A 21,759-nucleotide genomic window follows, 5' to 3' on the forward strand; every position below is an offset into this window, starting at 1 on the left:
ATTTTTATACTTTATTTTGTATACATTCCTATTTTTGATCTGGATGGCACTATTTATCTGTATGTTTTAATTTTACATTAATCCTTTACCTAGTAAGAATAGGACATTGACTTATTATTAGAATATGTAATTACTGTTATTTTTATTATTAATATATATAGAATTATTAATAATATCATTATTTACTCTAGGTTATCAGACCAGAATGAAGAGGGCAAGACCAAGCAGAAGTGTATCATATCTGACCCCTCCTTTTCCATGGTAACAGTTCAACGGGAAGATAGTGGAATAACCTGGGAGACCAATTCAAGTAGGTCTTCCACTCCTTGGGCCTTGGAAGAAAGTCAGACCTCTGGTGTGTGTAGTCTGGAAGGGTCGACTCTGAAGTCTCCTCCAGGGAATATTTCCTTTATTGTGGATGAAGTTAAAAAAGTTCGGAAAAGAAAGCCTAAGTCAAAGCATGGCTCACCATCACTGCGTCGGAAAGGCAACAAAAAAAGAAATTCTTTTGAATCCCAAGATGTTCCAGCAAACAAAACAAGTCATCCTTTAATTTCAGAAAGTCAGGAACTAAAGACCCAGAAAGAGAAGTCGTCTACTGGCATTTACGATAAGATGAGAAAAAAGAAGACCACCTCAACTACACCTCCTGTTACTGGAGCGATATACAAAGAACACAAACCATTAGTGTTAAGGCCAGTCTACATAGGAACAGTACAATATAAAATTAAGATGTTTAATTCTGTTAAAGAAGAATTAATCCCTTTACAATTTTATGGAACATTGCCAAAGGGTTATGTAATTAAAGAAATACATTATAGGAAGGGGAAAGATGCGTCCATTAGTCTAGAGCCAGATTTGGGCAATCATGGTTCTAATGTAGTTTCTAAAACAGGCAAATCAGTACCCCAAGGCATAGACAATGATGAAGTAAAAGAGCTTGCTGCACCCTGGAGAGGTGCAGTTTCCAAAGGATCAAAGTCCCTGACCTCATTCAGTCATGAAGATCAAAAGAAAATTTACGTTGATTCTCCCTTAAGGGCTGCATCTACTACCAAGCACACACCTTCCTCTTATACAAGTAATGACACAGCAGAACAAGAAACACAGCTCAGCGCTCCACAGTCAGTGCCACAGCTGCCAGCTGGTGAAGCAAAACCCCGTGAGATAGAACCTTCCTCTCTTACACCCAACACATCTGCACCTGCGTTCCTGGAAACGGCAAAGGAAGAATCTGAGGCTGATTCACGAGAAACGGTAAATGCAGAGCATGACTCTTCAGTCTCACTGCCGTTAGTGGATGAGGTAAAGAGGGAAGATGAGGCAGAGAAGGGTTCTCTGGAAACACTTTCACCAGTTCTGACAGCCTCTATCCAGGAAGATTTTGGCCCAGAGAGAGAAGAACTGGATCTGACTTCACCAGAAAGGGCAAAACCAGTCTCTGAACGACTGAACCCTCCTCATCTCACTGTCAAAGGGGAGAAGGATGAAAACATGCCCGAGCCATCCATTTCTCTTTCTGAACCTCTAGTGTTACAGGAGCCAGAGAAAGAAGAAATAGAAACGCCTCTACCAATATATGCTACCCCTGAACCTGAAGATTCTAATTTAGTGGAAGAAGAGATCATAGAACTTGATTACCCAGAAAGTCCATCAGTTTCTGAGGAGCCCTTCCCACCACGCTTGGCCCCTGAAGTGGAGCAGAAAGAAGAGGAGACCATTCTGCCATTACTGACGACATCAACACCTGAACATGTCACCTTGTCTGAGGAAGAAAGAGAGGAAAATGAGTCTGTTTCTACTGATTCTGCTTTCATATCGGAGTATTCAGTCCCACAGGATTTGAACTATGAACAAGAGGAGCAAGAAGTTGAGCTAGTTTCTTCACCTAATGTAAAACCTGTATCTGAACATGCAGTTTTGTCAGAAGAGGAGAATGATGAATTTGAGCCTTATTCCCCAGCTTCAGCCTCTGCATCTGTCTCACCATCCACAACTGAGAAGACTCCTGAATGCCAGTCCCCACTGTTTTCAACAGCTACAGCAGAGCACATCGTCCTGTCCAGAGAAGAGGCTTTAGAAAATGGGCGTTACCCACCACATTCCACATCTGCTTCTGAATATTCAGTTCCCTCACAGGCAACAAAAGAGTCACCAAAGAAAACAACTGACCATAAGTCCCCATTAACACCAAAAGGTGTGTCTGAGCCCCTGATTCCGTCAGAAGAAGAGAAGGAAGACACTAGGCTGTATTCCCCAGAGGTGGCCTCTGTATCTGAACATTCTCTCTCACCATACACAACTGAGGAGACTTCTGAATGCCAGTCACCACTGCTTTCAACTGCTACATCTGAACACATGGTCCTATCAGAAGAAGAGAACCTAGGAAATGAGCATTTCACACCAGATTCAACACTGGCCTCCCAATATGTAGTCCCACCAAATGTAACACAGGAATCCCCAAAGAAAATAATTGGTGATGTCTCCCTGTTGAAATCACAAGGTATTTCTGAGCAAAAGACTCTGTTAGAAGAAGAGAAGGAGGACACCAGATTCTATCCCCCAGAGGTGGCCTCTGTATCTGAATGCTCTCTGCCACCATTCACAACTGAGGTGACTCCTGAATGCCAGGCCCCACCACTTTCAGCCAACCCATCTGAACATGTGGTCCTCTCAGAAGAAGAGACAGTAGATATGGAGTGGTACACACCCTCTTCCACCTCTGCGTCTGAATTTTCAGTACCACCATATGCAACACTGGAGTCACAGGAGGAAGAAATTGTCCACAGATCCCCTTTAAATCTAAAAGGTGCCTCCTCACCCATGAATTTCTCAGAAGAAGAGCAAGAAGACATTGGACCTTTTTCTCCAGACTCTGCATTTGTGTCAGAATTCTCATTTCCACCCTATGGAACTCAGGAGACAGAGAAAAGAGAATTTGAGTGTGATTCTCCAATATGTTTAACATCACCATCTGAACACACAATTTTGTCAGATGAAGAGAAGGAAGACACTAGGCTGTATTCCCCAGAGGTGGCCTCTGTATCTGAACATTCTCTCTCGCCATACACAACTGAGGGGACTTCTGAATGCCAGTCACCACTGCTTTCAACTGCTACATCTGAACACATGGTCCTATCAGAAGAAGAGAACCTAGGAAATGAGCATTTCACACCAGATTCAACACTGGCCTCCCAATATGCAGTCCCACCAAATGTAACACAGGAATCCCCAAAGAAAATAATTGGTGATGTCTCCCTGTTGAAATCACAAGGTATTTCTGAGCAAAAGACTCTGTTAGAAGAAGAGAAGGAGGACACCAGATTCTACCCCCCAGAGGTGGCCTCTGTATCTGAATGCTCTCTGCCACCATACACAACTGAGGGGACTCCTGAATGCCAGGCCCCACCACTTTCAGCCACCCCATCTGAACATGTGGTCCTCTCAGAAAAAGAGGCAGTAGAGATGGAGTGGTACACACCCCCTTCCACCTCTGCGTCTGAATTTTCAGTACCACCATATGCAACACTGGAGTCACAGGAGGAAGAAATTGTCCACAGATCCCCTTTAAATCTAAAAGGTGCCTCCTCACCCATGAATTTCTCAGAAGAAGAGCAAGAAGACATTGGATCTTTTTCTCCAGACTCTGCATTTGTGTCAGAATTCTCATTTCCACCCTATGGAACTCAGGAGACAGAGAACAGAGAATTTGAGTGTGATTCTCCAATATGTTTAACATCACCATCAGAACACACGATTTTGTCAGGTGAAGAGAAGGAAGACACTAGGCTGTATTCCCCAGAGGTGGCCTCTGTATCTGAACATTCTCTCTCGCCATACACAACTGAGGGGACTTCTGAATGCCAGTCACCACTGCTTTCAACTGCTACATCTGAACACATGGTTCTATCAGAAGAAGAGAACCTAGGAAATGAACATTTCACAACAGATTCAACACTGACCTCCCAATATGCAGTCCCACCAAATGTAACACAGGAATCCCCAAAGAAAATAATTGGTGATGTCTCCCTATTGAAATCACAAGATATTTCTGAGGAGAAGACTCTGTTAGAAGAAGAGAAGGAGGACACCAGATTCTACCCCCCAGAGGTGGCCTCTGTATCTGAATGCTCTCTGCCACCATACACAACTGAGGGGACTCCTGAATGCCAGGCCCCACCACTTTCAGCCACCCCATCTGAACATGTGGTCCTCTCAGAAAAAGAGGCAGTAGAGATGGAGTGGTACACACCCTCTTCCACCTCTGCGTCTGAATTTTCAGTACCACCATATGCAACACTGGAGTCACAGGAGGAAGAAATTGTCCACAGATCCCCTTTAAATCTAAAAGGTGCCTCCTCACCCATGAATTTCTCAGAAGAAGAGCAAGAAGACATTAGACCTTTTTCTCCAGACTCTGCATTTGTGTCAGAATTCTCATTTCCACCCTATGGAACTCAGGAGACAGAGAACAGAGAATTTGAGTGTGATTCTCCAATATGTTTAACATCACCATCAGAACACACGATTTTGTCAGGTGAAGAGAAGGAAGACACTAGGCTGTATTCCCCAGAGGTGGCCTCTGTATCTGAACATTCTCTCTCACCATACACAACTGAGGGGACTTCTGAATGCCAGTCACCACTGCTTTCAACTGCTACATCTGAACACATGGTCCTATCAGAAGAAGAGAACCTAGGAAATGAACATTTCACACCAGATTCAACACTGACCTCCCAATATGCAGTCCCACCAAATGTAACACAGGAATCTCCAAAGAAAATAATTGGTGATGTCTCCCTGTTGAAATCACAAGGTATTTCTGAGCAAAAGACTCTGTTAGAAGAAGAGAAGGAGGACACCAGATTCTATCCCCCAGAGGTGGCCTCTGTATCTGAATGCTCTCTGCCACCATACACAACTGAGGGGACTCCTGAATGCCAGGCCCCACCACTTTCAGCCACCCCATCTGAACATGTGGTCCTCTCAGAAAAAGAGGCAGTAGAGATGGAGTGGTACACACCCCCTTCCACCTCTGCGTCTGAATTTTCAGTACCACCATATGCAACACTGGAGTCACAGGAGGAAGAAATTGTCCACAGATCCCCTTTAAATCTAAAAGGTGCCTCCTCACCCATGAATTTCTCAGAAGAAGAGCAAGAAGACATTGGACCTTTTTCTCCAGACTCTGCATTTGTGTCAGAATTCTCATTTCCACCCTATGGAACTCAGGAGACAGAGAAAAGAGAATTTGAGTGTGATTCTCCAATATGTTTAACATCACCATCTGAACACACGATTTTGTCAGATGAAGACACCGAAGAAGCTGAACTTCTTTCTCCAGATTCAGCATCACAAACTTCCATCCCACCATATAGGATCCCAGAAACAAATGAGGAGGAAACTGAGCCTGATTCACTGTTAACTGCAATGGCTGCGTCAGGATATTCCTGCTTCTCAGAAGAAGATGATGAAGAAATTGCACCAACTGCTACACCTATACCTGAGCATCTAAGTTCATCACAGAAGCAAAGAACTGAATCTTCTCCTTTGGTGTCTGCACCTGCAGACTTGAGTTGGCTCCCTTCAACAAATGAAGGAGAGATTAAGCCAGATGCTCAAACAACATCATCAACTGTATCTGAATATCTCATTATGGCACAGAAGCAGAGAACTCGAGCATATTTAGAACATGAGTCTGAAGACTTGATTCCGCCATGTTTAACCAGTGATTCAGAGAAGGGAGAAATTAAGAGTAGATCATCACTAGCTGCAACACCTACACAATTGTCCATGGTAAAGGAAGAAACCAAACCTGTTTTGCCTGTATCTCAGTGTTTAGTTTCACCTGATTCAGTCCATGCAATTAAGCAAGAACAAGAACCCAAAACATCACTCACTCCAAAATCTGCAGATGAACAGATGGCTTTGTTAAAAGTTAAAAGTAAGGAAGAAATTGTGCCTGATTCTCAAGAAGCTATAGCAAATGTATTATGGGATCAAGAAATGGAACCTCAGCCTCCAAATGTTCCAGAGTCTGGGATGAAAGATTCAGTTCTGCCTGACTTGGTAGATGAGCCAAAGAAGGATGTCAAACCCAATTTAGCTCCAACTATGACATCTGAACTAGAACAGAGAAGGTTGTCAGAGAATGAGCCTGAAGTAATAAAGCCATATTTACCTCTAAAGGAAACATCTTTATCTGGACCTGAGATTTGTGTTGCAGAAGTGCAACATGATTCTAAAATAACTGGTACACCTACAGTGCTGCATTCAGCATCACCAGGAGTGGAAAAGGAAGTTGAGCATGCACCACCCATATCAGAATTTTCAGCTTTGTCAGAAGACATAAAGAAAGAAATTGAACCCAGTTCTTCAATAACCATGACATCTGTAACAAAGCATGATTCAAGCTTAACCAAATTAGCAAAAGAAGAAATCCCAACAGATTTATCTCTTACCACCCCTATAGAATATCCAGTCTTAACAAAAGTAGGAAAGAGTGAATTAGGAATTGGTTTGCTGCTTCAGATGGTAACATCTGTAGATAAGCATTCACTTCTTAAAGAAGAAGACAAGGTAGCAATTAAAGCTAGTTCTCCCACTGAAACTGCTGCATCCCAATCTCCAGCTTGGTCAGAAGTAGGGAAAGAAATTAAATTTGATTTACCGGCAAGCATATCCTCTATACCAGAGCGTTCTGTTTTGTCAAAGGTAGAAACTGAAGACATTAAACCTGGGTTGGCAGTAACCAAAACATTGTCTTCTCAGCATTCAGATGTATCAAAGGAAGCAAGGGTGGAAAACAAACAAGATCTTTCATTTTCTACAGTCCTCGACCCTGAATATTTGGATGTATCACAGCAGAAAAATTCTATGTCTGCCTCAGAGATGTCAGGACCTGACCATGTGCTTTCGCTCAACCTAGGTGGTGAGATAAAGAAAACAGAAACTGAACTTCCTTCCTCACAGAACGTGTCACCTGCACTCAAATCTATTGTTACAAAAGGCAAAAATGAGCAAACAGCAAGTTCTTTTCCTGAGTTAGAATATTTAGCATCAGAAGATTTAGCTTCAACATTACCAACCCTCTGTGGTGATAAGAGCAAACAGGCAATGGAGACACCTTCTATAGTTCAGGGAGATTTCCTGTCAGAAAAACAAGATCTTGCTCTGGCACAACTCTCTTTGGAACCTGAGAAGGAAGACAAGCCACATCAAGTATCAGAATTACCAAATTCTGGCTCTGAATTCACTGGTGGTTTAGGTAGGCAAAGTGAATCCATAGATACAAAACAAATAAAATCTCCCATAACTGAAACAGGGGATTCTGTCTTAGAAAAGGGCCTAGCTGAACTTAGGAGCAGGGGAGAAGGAAAAGAAGAAAACAGGGGACTTCATGTGTCAACTACAGTGCCTGAAATTTCAGAGGTTTCATCTTGCCTTAGGGAGGAACCTCAGATTCAAGAAATTAAATCTTTCTCTCCTAAGGTAGTTAGCTTAGGATCAAGGGAAGCATTTACCTCTCTAGTTGAAGGAGACAACCCAGAAGAACTTCAGCCACACACTTTTTCATTAAAAGGATTATCAGGAGAGTTGAACCATTCAGTTGACTTTAAAAAAGAAGGAAAACAAGAAATAAGCCTGTTACTGCCAACAGGAAATTTGAAGGCACAAGTGACAGATAGTACTGTAACTAAACTAAATGAAGGAACTGACCAACCAAATTCATTTCACGTACCCCAGAGTATTACAGAGCCATCAAAGATTGCTTCTTCTGACCTCCCTGTGGAAGAAGAGAAGCCTGAAAAAGAACTTCATTCAGACCAAGCTGTTAAATTACCTGACGTAAACAGATCTTTTGCAGATAAACAAGATATGGGTATTAAACAATTTTTGTCTATGAAAGAAAATTTGCCTTTGGAAGAATCAAAATCATTTATGACAACTGAGCCTACAGATGTTAAAGAAACACACATGAAAGAGGCCCTTATTTCTCCAAAGGATGAAAATTGGATGCTGAAAAAGCCAGAGAGAGACTTGGCAAGTCATCATGAAGAAAGAGTCCCTGGATCTGTGCAGCTGGGTTCCTCTGGTACCAGTGATCTGATGACAGGGCAGCTCAAGCCTGCTCTGTCAGAGAAAGACCATGCAACTGAAATCAGAAGGCAAATTCTGCCACATTCTGCAGAAGAATCTCACATATCGTTACAAGAACCAGTGTCTACTCTCGATACCTCTAGTGGTAACGTAGAGACCTTAGCAACTAAAACTTATTCTTTTGAAGAAGTAAAGCTGGCCCCCAAACCAAAATCTTTAGTTCCAGCTGGAAATGTGGAGAGAAAAGAAGCAGAAGGGAAGCAGACCCTTTCTTTAGTGGGGAGTGAAAGTTTGGTATCGGAGGAAGCAAACACAGAATTTTCCGGGCCTTGCAAAGAAGACAGCTGGGAAGAAATCAAAACACCATCTGAAAGAATCCTCCAGAAACCAGTGTCTGGCCCATCAACAGAAGAGGTCAAATCAGAAACTCTTTGCTCTCTTCCCAAAGCAGCCCATTTCCTGGCAGAAGAGGCAGAACTTGCACTGGGCAATGAAGAAGAAGCACACAGGCGTATATCTCCCTTACCTGGAGGAGAATCAAAAGTGGTTCAGTCAAAGGTTGTAGATGATGCTGAGAGAGGGAAACCAGCATCTGAAGTGAAAACACCCACACAAATAAAACCCCTCTCCTCAACCCAAGAAAATGAAGAACCTCAACCCCCAGAGTCACCTGAGGTCATACAAAAGCTGCCCAAGCAGCAGAAGGCAGTGGAGCCAGGCCTCTCTGAGGAAAAGGGAAAGAAAGGAATTTCATCTTTCACATCGTGCATGTCCAGTTTATTTTTACAATCAAGCACTCCAGATAACAAAGTTGCTGAAAAAGAAGATTTAGAAGCTCAGCCAAGCCCATCTGTAGAAAAAGCAGTGACTGTGATAGAGCCTAGAGGTCCTGCACCAGCTGACGTTCATGCAACTGAGCAGCCAGTGGATCACCTATTGCTAGAGGCCAAACCTGAAACTGCTGCAGAATCCACAGGTTCTTTAGTTAAATCTGGTGAAGGTCAAGACTTTAAAGAAAAACCCACATTGTTATCAAATGTAGAAGTTTTGCCACAGACAAAATCCAACTTTGAGGCATCTAGTGAAGATTATGGGAAGAAAGAAGTCCTAGACTATTCAGAGGAAATGGACCTAAACTCAGAAGTTACTTCTGCTGATGGTGAGGGACATCTTAGAATTCAATCTTATTCTCCCATGGGTGAGGAATCCGTTATGGAAGAAGCCAAAAATGCTGTTCATCTTCATATCACTGATGGTAAAAGACCCCAGAAGCCAGAAATCTCCCCTCCACCTAAATGGAGTATTTCTATCCTTAAAGAAGAGCCAGGAAGTGATCAAAAAGAAAAATCACTCTTTTTATTTGATGCAATAGATAAGGTGCCACAACAGCCAAAATCAGCTTCATCTAGCTTTGCAAGTAAAAATATCACAGAGGAATCAGAGAAGCTGCAGTCAATAATTTTGCCAGTAGAAGAATCTAAAGACAGTTTAATTGATCTTGGTGAAGACAGACTAGAGAAAGAGACGCCAAAACCTACTTCCTTGAAAATTTCTGAAGAGGAAATAAAACTCAGATCTGTTAGCCCAACTGAGGAGAAAGGTGACTTGGGAATGAGATCATATTCCTTGGAAGAAAAGAAGGTGCTGGCAGAAAAACAAGAAACGGTGGCCCCATTAGAGCTTAGAGGTAATAATGAAATAGAAAAGGCACAAATTACACATGGATCTAGCCCTATTAAATTGGAAGAACCAAAAGCTGCTACTGCACTGCAGCAAGTCTATCAAAATGATGACCACAAAGAAATTATTGAGGAGGGTAAAGGAGAAGAAAAAGAGGAGCAGTCACATGCATTTTTAGAAGGAAAAGAGCAGCAGGAAATTCAGCCTTATTCCATGAATATAGCCAGGCATATGCCTGAAGAGTCAGATATCTCTTTCAGTCATTCTTTGGGTGAAACTCAACCATTTTCATTAGTTAAAACTACAGAAATTACTGAAAAATCAGAAACCGTGATCTCAGAGGCTCACCCAGAAATCAGGCAAACAAAGGCAGTGGGAACCCAACCACATCCATTAGAAGAATGTAAAGTTTTGGTGGAGAAAACCAAGACTTTCCTTCCAGTAGATCTTCCTTATCGTGATGAAATAAGTGATCACTCTTTACCGAAGGAAGGAAATCTTGTATTGGACAAGTCAAGCATGGATGTGATAAGTCACAATGAAGAAAAGGGACAGGTCACAGCGTCAGAGCTGCCAAAAGGTGGCTCAGTAGATACCACAAAAGAAAGTAAACAAGGATCTCCATCTAAAGAATCTGAAAGGATTTTAGATCCATGGTCAGAATTGACTCCAGAGAGGCATATGGTCCATACTATTCAAACATCTCAAGATCAAGCATCTGAAATGTCTGAACAATCTGTTCTTGTTTCAAAGCACCACTTGGAAGCTGTGGAAGATGCCCATGTAAATGAACCATGCTCTTCAGTGAGCAGCAACTATGCTCAATTTATAACTAATGCATCAGCAATCAGTATTGATGAGATGATTTCCAAGGAGCCTGAAGACACATATGTAAGAGATGAAGAATTTACAGTGACTAGTAAGCCAGCTGGACTTTCAGAGGAGCAAAAGAGTGCCTTCAGTATCATTTCTGAAGGTTGTGAGATATTGAACATTCATGCTCCTGCATTTATTTCTTCAGTTGATGAGGAAGAAAGTGAACAAATCCAAGATAAGTTAGAATATTTGGAAGAGAAGGCCTTATTTAAGCCTATACCCTTCCATGATGAGAGTGAGGCAGTTGCTTGCTATAAAACATTACAGAGTGAGTTAGAAGATTCTGATAAAAAAGTTGCACCATCGAAAGAAGACCAAAAAAAGGAAACTCATACAACCAAAGAGGAGATATCCACAGATTCAGAAACTGGTGATTTAGCCTTTAATCAGCCTTCAATTCCCAGTGAAGAGGATTATTTTGAAAAATATACATTGATTGATTATAACATCTCCCCAGACCCAGAAAAACAAAGAACTCCATGGAAATTAAATGTTGAAGGAGAGCTGTCAAAGGAAGTTCCAGGAGAAACTGTCTCTCTTCCAGAACGTTCAGAGGAAAGTGCCCTAGAATATGAATATGAATTGGTGAAATTAGATGAAAGTTTTTATGGACTAGAAAAGGACTACAGCAAATTATCTGACCCAGAGACCCAACAGTCTTCGGTTATCCAAAAGTCAGCTGACAGAGATGCTCCAAAGAGCATAAATAGAGATGTGGACTCAAAGTCACCTGGGATGCCTTTATTTGATGAAGAGGAAGGAGTTTTGTCACGAACCCAGATATTTCCTACCACTGCTAAAGCCATTAATCCTGAACTTCTGGAGGAGCCACCTGCACTGGCATTTTTATATAAAGATCTGTATGAAGAAGCAGTTGGAGAGAAAAAGAAAGAAGAGGAGACAGCTTCTGAAGGTGACAGTGTGAATTCTGAAGCATCATTTCCAAGCAGAAATTCTGACACTGATGATGGAACAGGAATATATTTTGAGAAGTACATACTCAAAGATGACATTCTCCATGACACATCTGTAACTGATAAGGACCAAGACCGAGGTCTAGAAGAAAAGCCAGTTGGTAAGGATGATTCATACCAATCAATAATTGAAGAAGGGGAAATTTGGGGGAGGTTTGAAACTATTTGCGTGGAGGAGAGTCTGGAAGAGAAACAGAAAGCAGCTTACAGGGAAGGAGAATCAGTAGGCCATGTGGAGGCTCTTGACAGTGTAGCTATGCAGAGGAAAGCTTCCATCACCGAGGAAGTCAGAGTGGTTACCCAGAGGGTAAGCTATGCAGTTCCATTTGAAGACACTCATCATGTCCTGGAGAGAGTAGATGAAATGAGCAGCCAGACTAATGAAGCAGCAAATGCAAATCCAGAGGTCAGTCTGAATGTCCCAGTACAAGTGTCCTTCCCAGAGGAAGAATTTGCATCTGGTGCAACTTGTGTTCAAGAAACACTGCAAGAAGAACCTCAAATAATGGTTCCCCCTGAGCTGAGTGAAGACCGGCTCCGCAGTAGCCCTGTTCAGGATGAGTATGAATTTGCTGAATCCCTGAATTACGAAGTGGTTACTCAAGACACTTTATCAGAAGAACTGTATTCAGAATCCACCCCTGAAGATGTGTTATCTCAAGGAAAGGAATCCTTTGAACATGTCAGTGAAAATGAATTTGTGAGTGAGATGGAACAAAGTAAGTCTGCTGAACAGGAAGAGTGGGACAGAGAGATGACAGAACAAGACCAGTTATCCTCAGAGTTGGTAACTGAGAAGGAACAAAAGGAGTTGAAAAAGTCCCAGATTGACACATATTGCCTCACATGTAAAAGCCCAATTTCTGCTGTTGACAAGATGTTTGGTACCCACAAAGACCATGAGGTTTCAACGCTTGATACAGCTATAAGTGCTGTAAAGGTAAATAGATTTTAAAGCATACAAGTGTGTAATCATACATAGATGTCTAATTGGCTTTCTCATTTTCTCAATTTTAAAAAATGACCAATATTTGATACATTCATCTTTAGGCATAATAGTCTGAAAAAAACTAAGAATATTTCCCTAGTTATTTAGTTAAGATCACTTTGACAAACATTTATTGGGTACATAGTATGTGCCAGGTATTTTTCTAGATTCTGGAGATACCAGGATAAATAACATGGGGCATTGCCTTTGAGGGATCTTATGACAGTAGCCCTTAACATTATCCAAAAAAGGCAAATAATTTTAAATTAAAAAATATGCACTTGGGCTTCCCTGGTGACGCAGTGGTTGAGAGTCCGCCTGCCGATGCAGGGGACATGGGTTTGTGCCCCGGTCCGGGAAGATCCCACATGTTGCGGAGTGGCTAGGCCTGTGAGCCATGGCCGCTGAGCCTGCGTGTCCAGAGCCTGTGCTCCGCAACGGGAGAGGCCACAACAGTGAGAGGCCTGTGTACTGCAAAAAAAAAAAAAAAAAAAAAAAAAAAATGCACTTGAGCATAAAGCACAATTTATTTTCTGTTATCTACAATATCATCCTTTAAAAATACACATTTACATTATATTAAGCAATTTTATTGCAAGTTTTATAAAATACTCAAGACAGTAAGACATTTTAAATTTTGGTTTTCTCCACATTTCTTCTTTATTTATTAAATTGATGTTAGAAATGGAAAACTTTTGCATACCTTCTGGCTATGTCTATAGACTCCCAATGTTAGAAAGTTAGTTACAACATATATCCTTATGTATGTGATTATAAGTATTCTACTCCCTCAGAGATACTACTGGAAATCAAACATTTAGTCTTTAAGATTCTCATCTACCTTTCAGTAGCCTTCTAACTGGAATCTCCACTCTTACCTCATCGATCTATTCTCCATACAGTAGCCAGAATGATCTAAAATTGCAAGTAATAGCAAGAATTGAGCACTTACTGTGGGCCAGGCAATGTGTTAAGGTCTTTATATACAAGATATCTTTTAATCCTTATGACAACCCTGTCATTGTCATCGATTTGCAGATAATGACATGGGCTCAGATAGTTTAAGTCCAAGGTCATAGAAGACAGAACCAGGACTGGTACCCAGGTCTGTCTGATGCTAGAGCTCATGCTCTTGACTGTGTATCCATGTTGCTCTGCTTAGTGCCTTCCTAATGGTAGCAATTTTCAATTTGATTATTCAGTTAGGTCACTGATAAATGATTGTCAGGCTCATTTTGATTCAGTAGGAAAACATATTAGAATCTTGGCTTTTTTTTTTTTTTCTGGAATGACATGATATTGGTTTTGTATCTCCAGGGTGAAATTTTGTTGAAACTTTACCTGGTCAAGTTTGGGGTAGGGCATGGGTCAATTTCTTTTTGGAATCTCAGGCATTGTGATGCATCAACATCAGTGAAATATGCCCCACTCTTTGATGACACTTGGTTTTGTTAACTAACAACTACTGGGTACTGTCAGTAGAAAGACTAGATTTTTTTTAGCTTTCTTAATTATGTTTTGTTTATCTCCATGAGTTTTAGAAATAAAAAAATAATTCTAAGTACTGTTAATTTAAAACAAATTTCAAAAGCAGGGAGATATGATGTCTCCTGCTTTAAAACCATTTTAAAGTTTTTTTTCTGGATCTTCTCCATATAGTATGAAGAGAAAGTGGAAAACAAATTGACTAAGCCAGAGACTTGCTTCGTTCATTAAATCAACTGTGAAGATTGAGTTGGTTGGCACATTTTAAAAATTAAAAATAAATTTTAAAAATTGTCACTTGAGAATTCTCTAGCATCTTGCAATTAGGCCATTTGTGATTATTCAGGAACTGACGGCTGCATTTGTGGATTATCCAGGTCCTGGCTTCTCCCCGCCACTCCATCCCCTTTGTGGTGCCTTATCTTTTATCTGTCATTTGTTTTCTTCCTTCACTCTTTCCCTTCCTTCTTTCTCAATATTTATTGACCTTCCATTCCATGTCAAGAACTGTGCTAATCACAGAAAATGAAAACAAAACAAAAATAAAGGAAGATAGACTCATAGCTCCCCCAGATCATACAGCATTGTGGGAGCACAGTGTTCTGAGACAGGAACCCTCTGGGAGTGAATGAAATGGTGAAGGGAGACTGGGAAGGATGGGAAAGGTGTCCCAAAAGGGTGAAGCTTGGGTGACCCTTAAGTAAGATAGAGTTCTTCTAGTAAACAAGGGCAGGGAGGACATTCTAGAGAAAGGGAATGCCATATAAAAAGGCACATAGGTGGGAAAGAGTCCAAGGAAAGGTGGGGCTTGTGTGATTGGAGCCTGGGGGCTTGTGGAGAAGAGGCAGGGGCTAGAGAGGGAAGCAGAGACCAGATCCTGAAGGGACTTTTCTCAATGTAATTTCTCCATCATTCTGTGGATAGTGAATCAGGCAGATGGAAGCTCTTTTATTCTGTGTTGTTACTTGTTAAGTTTCACAGGATAGATTGCAGCTAGGTTTATAACTAATAGGTACCATCTTCCCCCATCACCCATACATTTTCTAGTTGGCTGTCACTCCTTGAGAGTATTTTAACCCTTTGAGGGTCACTAGAACCTTAAGGTCTCTTTAGTAGATAGTTTTCATCATTGGGTATACTAGACATTCGGCCTGGTGACACTGTTCACCTTCTCAGGATCAGGTGGGGCAGGAACACCTGAAACCATTGGTGCAAATGTGAGAAGGCTACTCAGATATGTTGGACCAGTTCAGAAAAAAGTCTGCCATCTTAGAGGAATGACAGTATATAAAAATCAAGGCCTAATTAAGGAGAAAGAATTCAATTCATAGTTTACTAAAACAAGTATGCTTTGAACTCACCAGCTTACCAAGAAGTCCTTCCTCTTGCATAAGAAAATAAACTGTCTATTGATGTCACTCACAAACCTCCTAATTGTTTATCATACATTACCTATAGTCAACTTAGATGAAGCAGCAAAGAAAAGTTAAAGATTGATTTGTTAGTGAACATGATATAGTGGCTCTCTACCAAACATACTGAATTTATAAGAAAATTGGAATTCACTGCTTGAAGTTCTTTTCTCAAATGTCATATACTAAGGATATCTTAATTCTTTTCTTCAGGTTCAATTAGCAGACTTTCTAGAAGATTTACAAGAAAAATCCTTGAGGATTGAAGCCTTCGTTAGTGAGATAGAATCCTTTTTTAATACCATTGAGGTAAGTTACCTTATCCTTTTTACTTTAACTTGGTCTGCTCATGGCATCACAAATAAATGATTCTAAGCTAAAAGGACCTGAATTGGGGTTTGTGTGTGCATATGTGGTTTGCCCTTCTTGGTTTTGTTCCATTAAAAGTAAAGTCCTTAAGTCTTCCCTCTGTTTCATTAGTGAGACTACTTTCTAAGGATAAATGACTTGCCCTTAAAAACACATGCACATTTATTTATTAGGCACTTACTATGATAGGGCAACTGCTTTACATGCTTTATCCAATTTCATCCCTACAGTAACCAGATGAAATAGGAGCTATTATTATTACTGCCCCCATTTTATAGATAAGAAACTGAGACTTAGAGTTAAATATTATCAACCAAGGTCATAGTAAGTTTATAGTAAGTTGAGAGCCAAGATTTGAATTCAGGTCTGAGTTCTGACTTGCCCTACCATCCTGCTTTTCACTGGGTTAGCTCGGCAGAGGTGCTCTAAAGCACTGCCCAGTATTTCCTGCCCAGGACAGATGAGTGCCTCTCATGGTACCACTGTCTTCGATGAGTTCATGCTGAGCCTGCTCCCTCTGCAGTGAAGGAAGGGGGTGGCAGTGCTCCATCCATATACAGTCACGGCCCAGGCATCCTTACTTGTCAGTCAGGATTGGTAGAGGGCCCCTGTGGAAGGCTGGTGCACAGTTTCCCCATCACTCGGGTGACTCCTCATCCCAGTTTGCTTGTGAGAGGTCTGCTTAATTCCTGTTGTAGATCAGTTAACACCTGTTGATTATTTTTAGTGTTATTGCCCCCTACCCCTCACTGCCACCAAAGTGTTCCTTTTAGACAGTAAGTAATATGATCACCTTATCACTAGCCCTCTAAGCATCTGAGTTTGTCCAGATGGGCAATAAAGTTTCTCCTGCTCTGGCGGAAGCTACCCCTTCCCTGGAGAGCATTTATGAATGTAGCACCCTGTCCAATACCCTGGCTGTTCCCTCCCTCACGCTATGATTTTAGTGGAGTGGTGAAAATGGCACTAAACTTTCTCTGCTACCTGAGCTTCATTCACCGTGATGCCACTTTCAAATTTTTTCATGTGGGAATGCAGGTAGGCAATACTTCCCTACAAACATTTTTATGTGTGTTTCATTAACTAAATCCTTCTTGATAGTTCTCTTACAGTGAATTCTGTTGCAAAGCTAACTATGGCAAAGGGGGTTGGTGGGCTGGAAATTTAGACTCTGCATGTAATCTGTGATTCTTTTACCAGGATGCCAGAGGTTAATTATTTAAAAGGCTAGTATTTCTCTTAAAACATACACACACACACACACACACACACGCACGCACACACTTCTTATTTCATTCAGAAGGGTTTTTTTGTTTGTTTTTAAAGGAAAACTGTAGTAAAAATGAGAAAAGCCTAGAAGAACAGAATGAGGAAATGATGAAAAAGGTTTTAGCGCAGTATGATGCGAAAGCCCAGAGCTTTGAGGAAGTGAAGAAAAAGAAGATGGAGTTCCTACATGACCAGATGGTCCACTTTCTGCAGAGCATGGACACTGCCAAGGACACCCTGGAGGCCATCGTGAGAGAAGTCGAGGAGCTTGATGAGACTGTTTTCTTAACTGTAAGCACCAATTCAAACAGGTCCAGACACCATGAACCCACTCTGACCCAAGTCTACTTTAAAAAAACTCATCTTTTACTATTCCCTAAGATGATTTATATCTCTATGTGGGGTTTATATAATTCCCATTTTAAAATTATTAGGGAATGCCTCATGGCTATTGAAAAGGCCCAGCCAATCCTTAAAGCCATAACACCCAGATCCAGTTGAAGGACACATGGAAGCCAGGCCGCAGCATCATCTGTCTGTCCTGTCACAATGGATTGGTCACCTTCTAAGAGGGAGGGAAAGCAGCCTAAAAACTTTATTCATGCCATGCTCCCTTTGGGTGCTGGCCTGATTTTCCAGTGCCTCTCCCCACTCCACACCCACTCCCTAATCTGAAATGACCTCTCATAGGGACCATTGCCTCTGAACCTCACCAAGTGGAGAGTAACATTTTGGTACACTTTCAGCATGCAAAAGGATGACATGATATGATACCTCTCTCAGGTAACATGTTGATCTTTTTACAAGGGTCTTCTTGGTGATCAGATTCCTTAATTCAAACAAGTACCTTGTGGACAGAGAGTCCCTTGGTGCTCCTCAAATTACTCACAGAGACAGCTCTTTGCTCTCCTAATTCCCTAGAACCTTCAGTAGAATACTGGTTCTCCACGGAGCCAGGATTCACCAGGAGTGATGGAGATGTTTTCCCTGAAGGCAATCCTAAACCTAATTGTCAAACGAGAAAAGCACCATTTGATGATGAGTGGGAACCTCCCTTTCAAAGCTCCTCAATCCTCCCAGCCTTCTACTAAAGACTGGAGATACAACAAGGCAAAATGGGGCAATGTTAGGCTTTTGATTTGCCTTTGGGGACGCCTCCATCCAGTGCAAATTTGGGTGAGGTGGATGTAGCATCCTCAAAGGAGGATGAAAATCATTCAGTTGCTTTATGCTTAATTAAGGCAAAGCTTTAGCATTTTAAAATTAAGCACCTCGTTGGAAGTCTAGCACTAATAAAGTGCTTTGTGTTTCCCAAGAACCTTACCTTGGTTTGATAAAAATATTTTCTTCTCTCTAGAAGAACAAGCTGTAAAAAAGGAAGCATGTTATTCCTGCTTATAAAAGTAATATATATCCATTTCAGAAAATTTGGAAAGTACAGAAAAGCACAGAGAAGGTATCACCCAGAGATAACTACGGGTTACATTTTGCTTTATCTCCACATTGAACAAATTTAAGTCATTTCCCTTGCTTCAGAGAATTCTATTCTGGAAGCTAAGCCATTTATTAATGAATAGAGGAAGCAGAGCAGAAGCAACTGTTGCTGGCCTTGCTGATGGTAGAGAGTAAAACTAAAGCCCCCTCCATCCCAGGCCCTGTCTGCCACCCCTTCTGAGCACTAATTCCTTTGCTGCCTGGAATGAAGCCCCCCAAAGGAAACAGCCTCCAAGGTAGCTGAGGAGTAATGATTTTTAGAACATACGTGATCTTAATGCTCGAGGTTGGTTTTCCTTTTTGTTGTTAATTAGTTTCTCTCTCTCTCTCCCCTCCCCCCTCCCTTCTTCCTTCCCTCCCTCCCTCCCTTCCCCTCTCTCAACCTCTCTCATTCCCCCATAAGTCGTTTGAGGAAATCAATGAAAGGTATAGAAAATGTGGCACAATGTAGTGGCGACTGAGACTAGCATGACTGTATGCTTTATTTTAATATTTTGACGCTTTATAGAAAATGAGCTGCCAGTTAAAAATGCATACATTTAGTGAGCTCCTGGATTTGCACTTTTATTATAGATACAGTGCTTTTGAAAGCTAAATGACAGCTTTTGAAAGGAAATTGCATGTGCTGTAGTTAAATAACAATTATCATAATGTAGATTTTTAACTGCTTCGTTGAGATGTATTCTGTATTTCCAGCCTAATCTAGACTAGGCTATCTTTCCTGTCACTGCATACAGAACATTTTATAGATACTTAGACTTTCTGGTTAAATATGAGTATTTGAAAGAATCATTCATATCTGCCTTGAGCACTTTGATGACTTATGTGATTTTAATGGAATGTTCTCTCATTTTCTCTTCAGGAGACAGGCATGAATTTATCTTCTTTTTCTGCTCAGCTCACCTAAATGAATCTTCCTCTTTTGATTTTGTTTTGTTTTTGTTGTTGTTTTTAAACACTCAATCTAAGAGAAGCTCTTCATTCATTTAAAAGGCAAAACACTCAACAAGAAATTAGAAAATGTTGTCTATAAAAGCACATAGCAGATCTATGTGTATCTTCTGGAGCATCTGATAGTGAAATGCTCATACTGATCTGACACGTTTTCCCTTCTGCCTCATAGCCAGGCCTGAGGTCTTTCCTCCTGTTAGAGCCTAATTTTTTTTTTTTAATCATTTTTACCCCTTTAATGTAAATTTCTAAAATTGTAAATATTATCTTCAGTTCATTTCATTCAATGCCAAATTGTGAAATAGCATAAAGTAAAATCAGAAATTTGTATTTGTGATATATTAAAATATAGAAAAATGGGTTTAGATTAGAAACCTGATTTTTTAGATAATGAAAACTGTACAGATGAATCTTATTTACCTTTAAAAAATATGTTCAACAGAATATTGTCAAGATGCTTTAAGAAAATAGTTTGTATATTAATATTAGCATTAATCAATAAGGGTTTTATTATAGTGGGTCTGTTATAAATAGGATTACTCAGGGAGCTTTAAAAAATGCTGATGCCTCTATCTTACCTCATGAGATTCTGGCTTAACTGATGTTGGGTGTGGCCAGGGTATTTTTAAAGCTTGCTAGGTGATTTCAGTGCACAGGCAGGGTTGAGAACCTCTGGTTTATGACAACCTGTCCTCTGGCCTGGTGGTGCCCCAGACTGGCTTCTCAGTTACCTGTGCAGTTTGTTAAACCAAAGCTTCTGGAGCTCCACCCCAGATCCATTACAGGAGAATCCAGGTGGGACCAGGCACCTGCACATGTACCAGTTCTCACGCAGGAGTCAGAGGCACACCAGGCAGGTCTGGAAACTGATACCCAGGCCTTGCTCCCAGTTTTCTTTATTTTTTAAAAATTACACATTTCTTCTAAGTATTATTGATATTTATTTTTACCCCCAAAGTATATGGATTTAGAGTGCCATTCCGTATGCACTGGACAATGTAGGGGCATATTTGCTTATTTATTATATTTCATTCACTCGTGGAAGATACTGATAGGCAAGAAAACTTGGTGAATGAAAATTTGCAAATGTGTTTATATTTAAAAATGCTATAGTTTCACGTTTTTACCTTTCTAAACATTAGAATATTAACTTGCTAATATGAATTGACATGCATTTAATTCTAAATACCATTTTTTTTGGTTTTGTGCTTGAACTTGTTCATCTGTGTGTCATTTTAATTAATTTTGATCTCATTGTCCAATTGACAATGAATTAATCTTTGCGGAAGCTGCATGTTGCCTAAAGGAGTGTACACTTGGGATAACCATTATTTTTCTGTAAAGAAAAAAGATAACAAAATTCAGGATTTGGTGAAGCAATATAAGCAATTAAAGAAAATCCTGTTAAATGTGCACACACATGATGAAGCTTGATTTTTTTTCACGAAAATGAAGCCTTTCATGTTCTCAAGACAACTTCTGCCTCAAAGTCTCAATGTCATTGGTGTTCCTTTCTATGAGAAATGCTAATTATCTAGCTTTTTCTCCTAGTTTTTTCCCCTTGCTGCTTTTTTTCCCCTGCCATCATATTATATATCTAAAGGCAGTGCTCATATATTAAATGATTTTTCTCGACACTGAAAATGCTTAAATTAAAGAATGCTGTCAAGGATATTTAGACTCAAAATATGCATATTTAAAAAAACACATTTGCTTAGAAAATGTTGTTCTGTTAAGAGGATAATTTTTTTCCCTCAGTTTTGCTTTTTTATGTTCTAATAATGAAAGAGAGTCACAACCATTGTAGGACCTGCTCATAAAACGATGTCTGCTTGCCCTTACACACACTGATGTTAAAATTGAACAGATAAGTGCATAAGGGAAAATTCAAACATTTTATGTGTTCTATCTAGAGCTATAGCTTCTGTGCTACAAAAAAGTCCTCCATTTCGTCAGTGACATGTACTGAGAGGGCTTAGTATGTCCACTAGTCACCCCTGTTTGTTCATTTTGAGCCTATCATTTCCACCCTCTACGTCTCCAAAGCCTTAATTAAGGCTCATGTTGTCTTCCCTCATCAAGAGCGTCGTGGGGTCCTCTCAACTGGCCTCACTACCTCTCTAGTCTACTTGCTCTGATCCTCCCTCAGACTCATGCCAGG

At 40.6% G+C, this 21,759-nt stretch overlaps 1 protein-coding gene across 4 annotated transcripts in view; it reads left to right on the forward strand.

The window, feature by feature from the left end:
* The window catches only part of CMYA5 (cardiomyopathy associated 5), a 100,427-nt gene that overhangs the window by 37,261 nt on the left and 41,407 nt on the right, over positions 1-21,759 (forward strand). For 3 of the 4 annotated variants that reach the window (XR_009531454.1, XR_009531453.1, XR_009531455.1), the window contains exons 2-4: positions 192-12,570; positions 15,729-15,824; positions 17,211-17,444. Coding sequence is in view for 1 of the 4 variants with exons in the window: in XM_060093095.1 (XP_059949078.1) it covers positions 192-12,570; positions 15,729-15,824; positions 17,211-17,444; positions 19,060-19,073 (12,723 nt within the window). In the remaining 3 variants the exon portion in view is untranslated. Of the gene's footprint in view, positions 1-191; positions 12,571-15,728; positions 15,825-17,210; positions 17,445-19,059; positions 19,074-21,759 lie in introns of all 4 variants that reach the window. The other variant, XM_060093095.1, reaches the window with a different exon arrangement.

The sequence above is a fragment of the Mesoplodon densirostris genome, chromosome 3 (genome assembly GCF_025265405.1).
Source record: "Mesoplodon densirostris isolate mMesDen1 chromosome 3, mMesDen1 primary haplotype, whole genome shotgun sequence".
Taxonomy (NCBI): domain Eukaryota; kingdom Metazoa; phylum Chordata; class Mammalia; order Artiodactyla; family Ziphiidae; genus Mesoplodon; species Mesoplodon densirostris.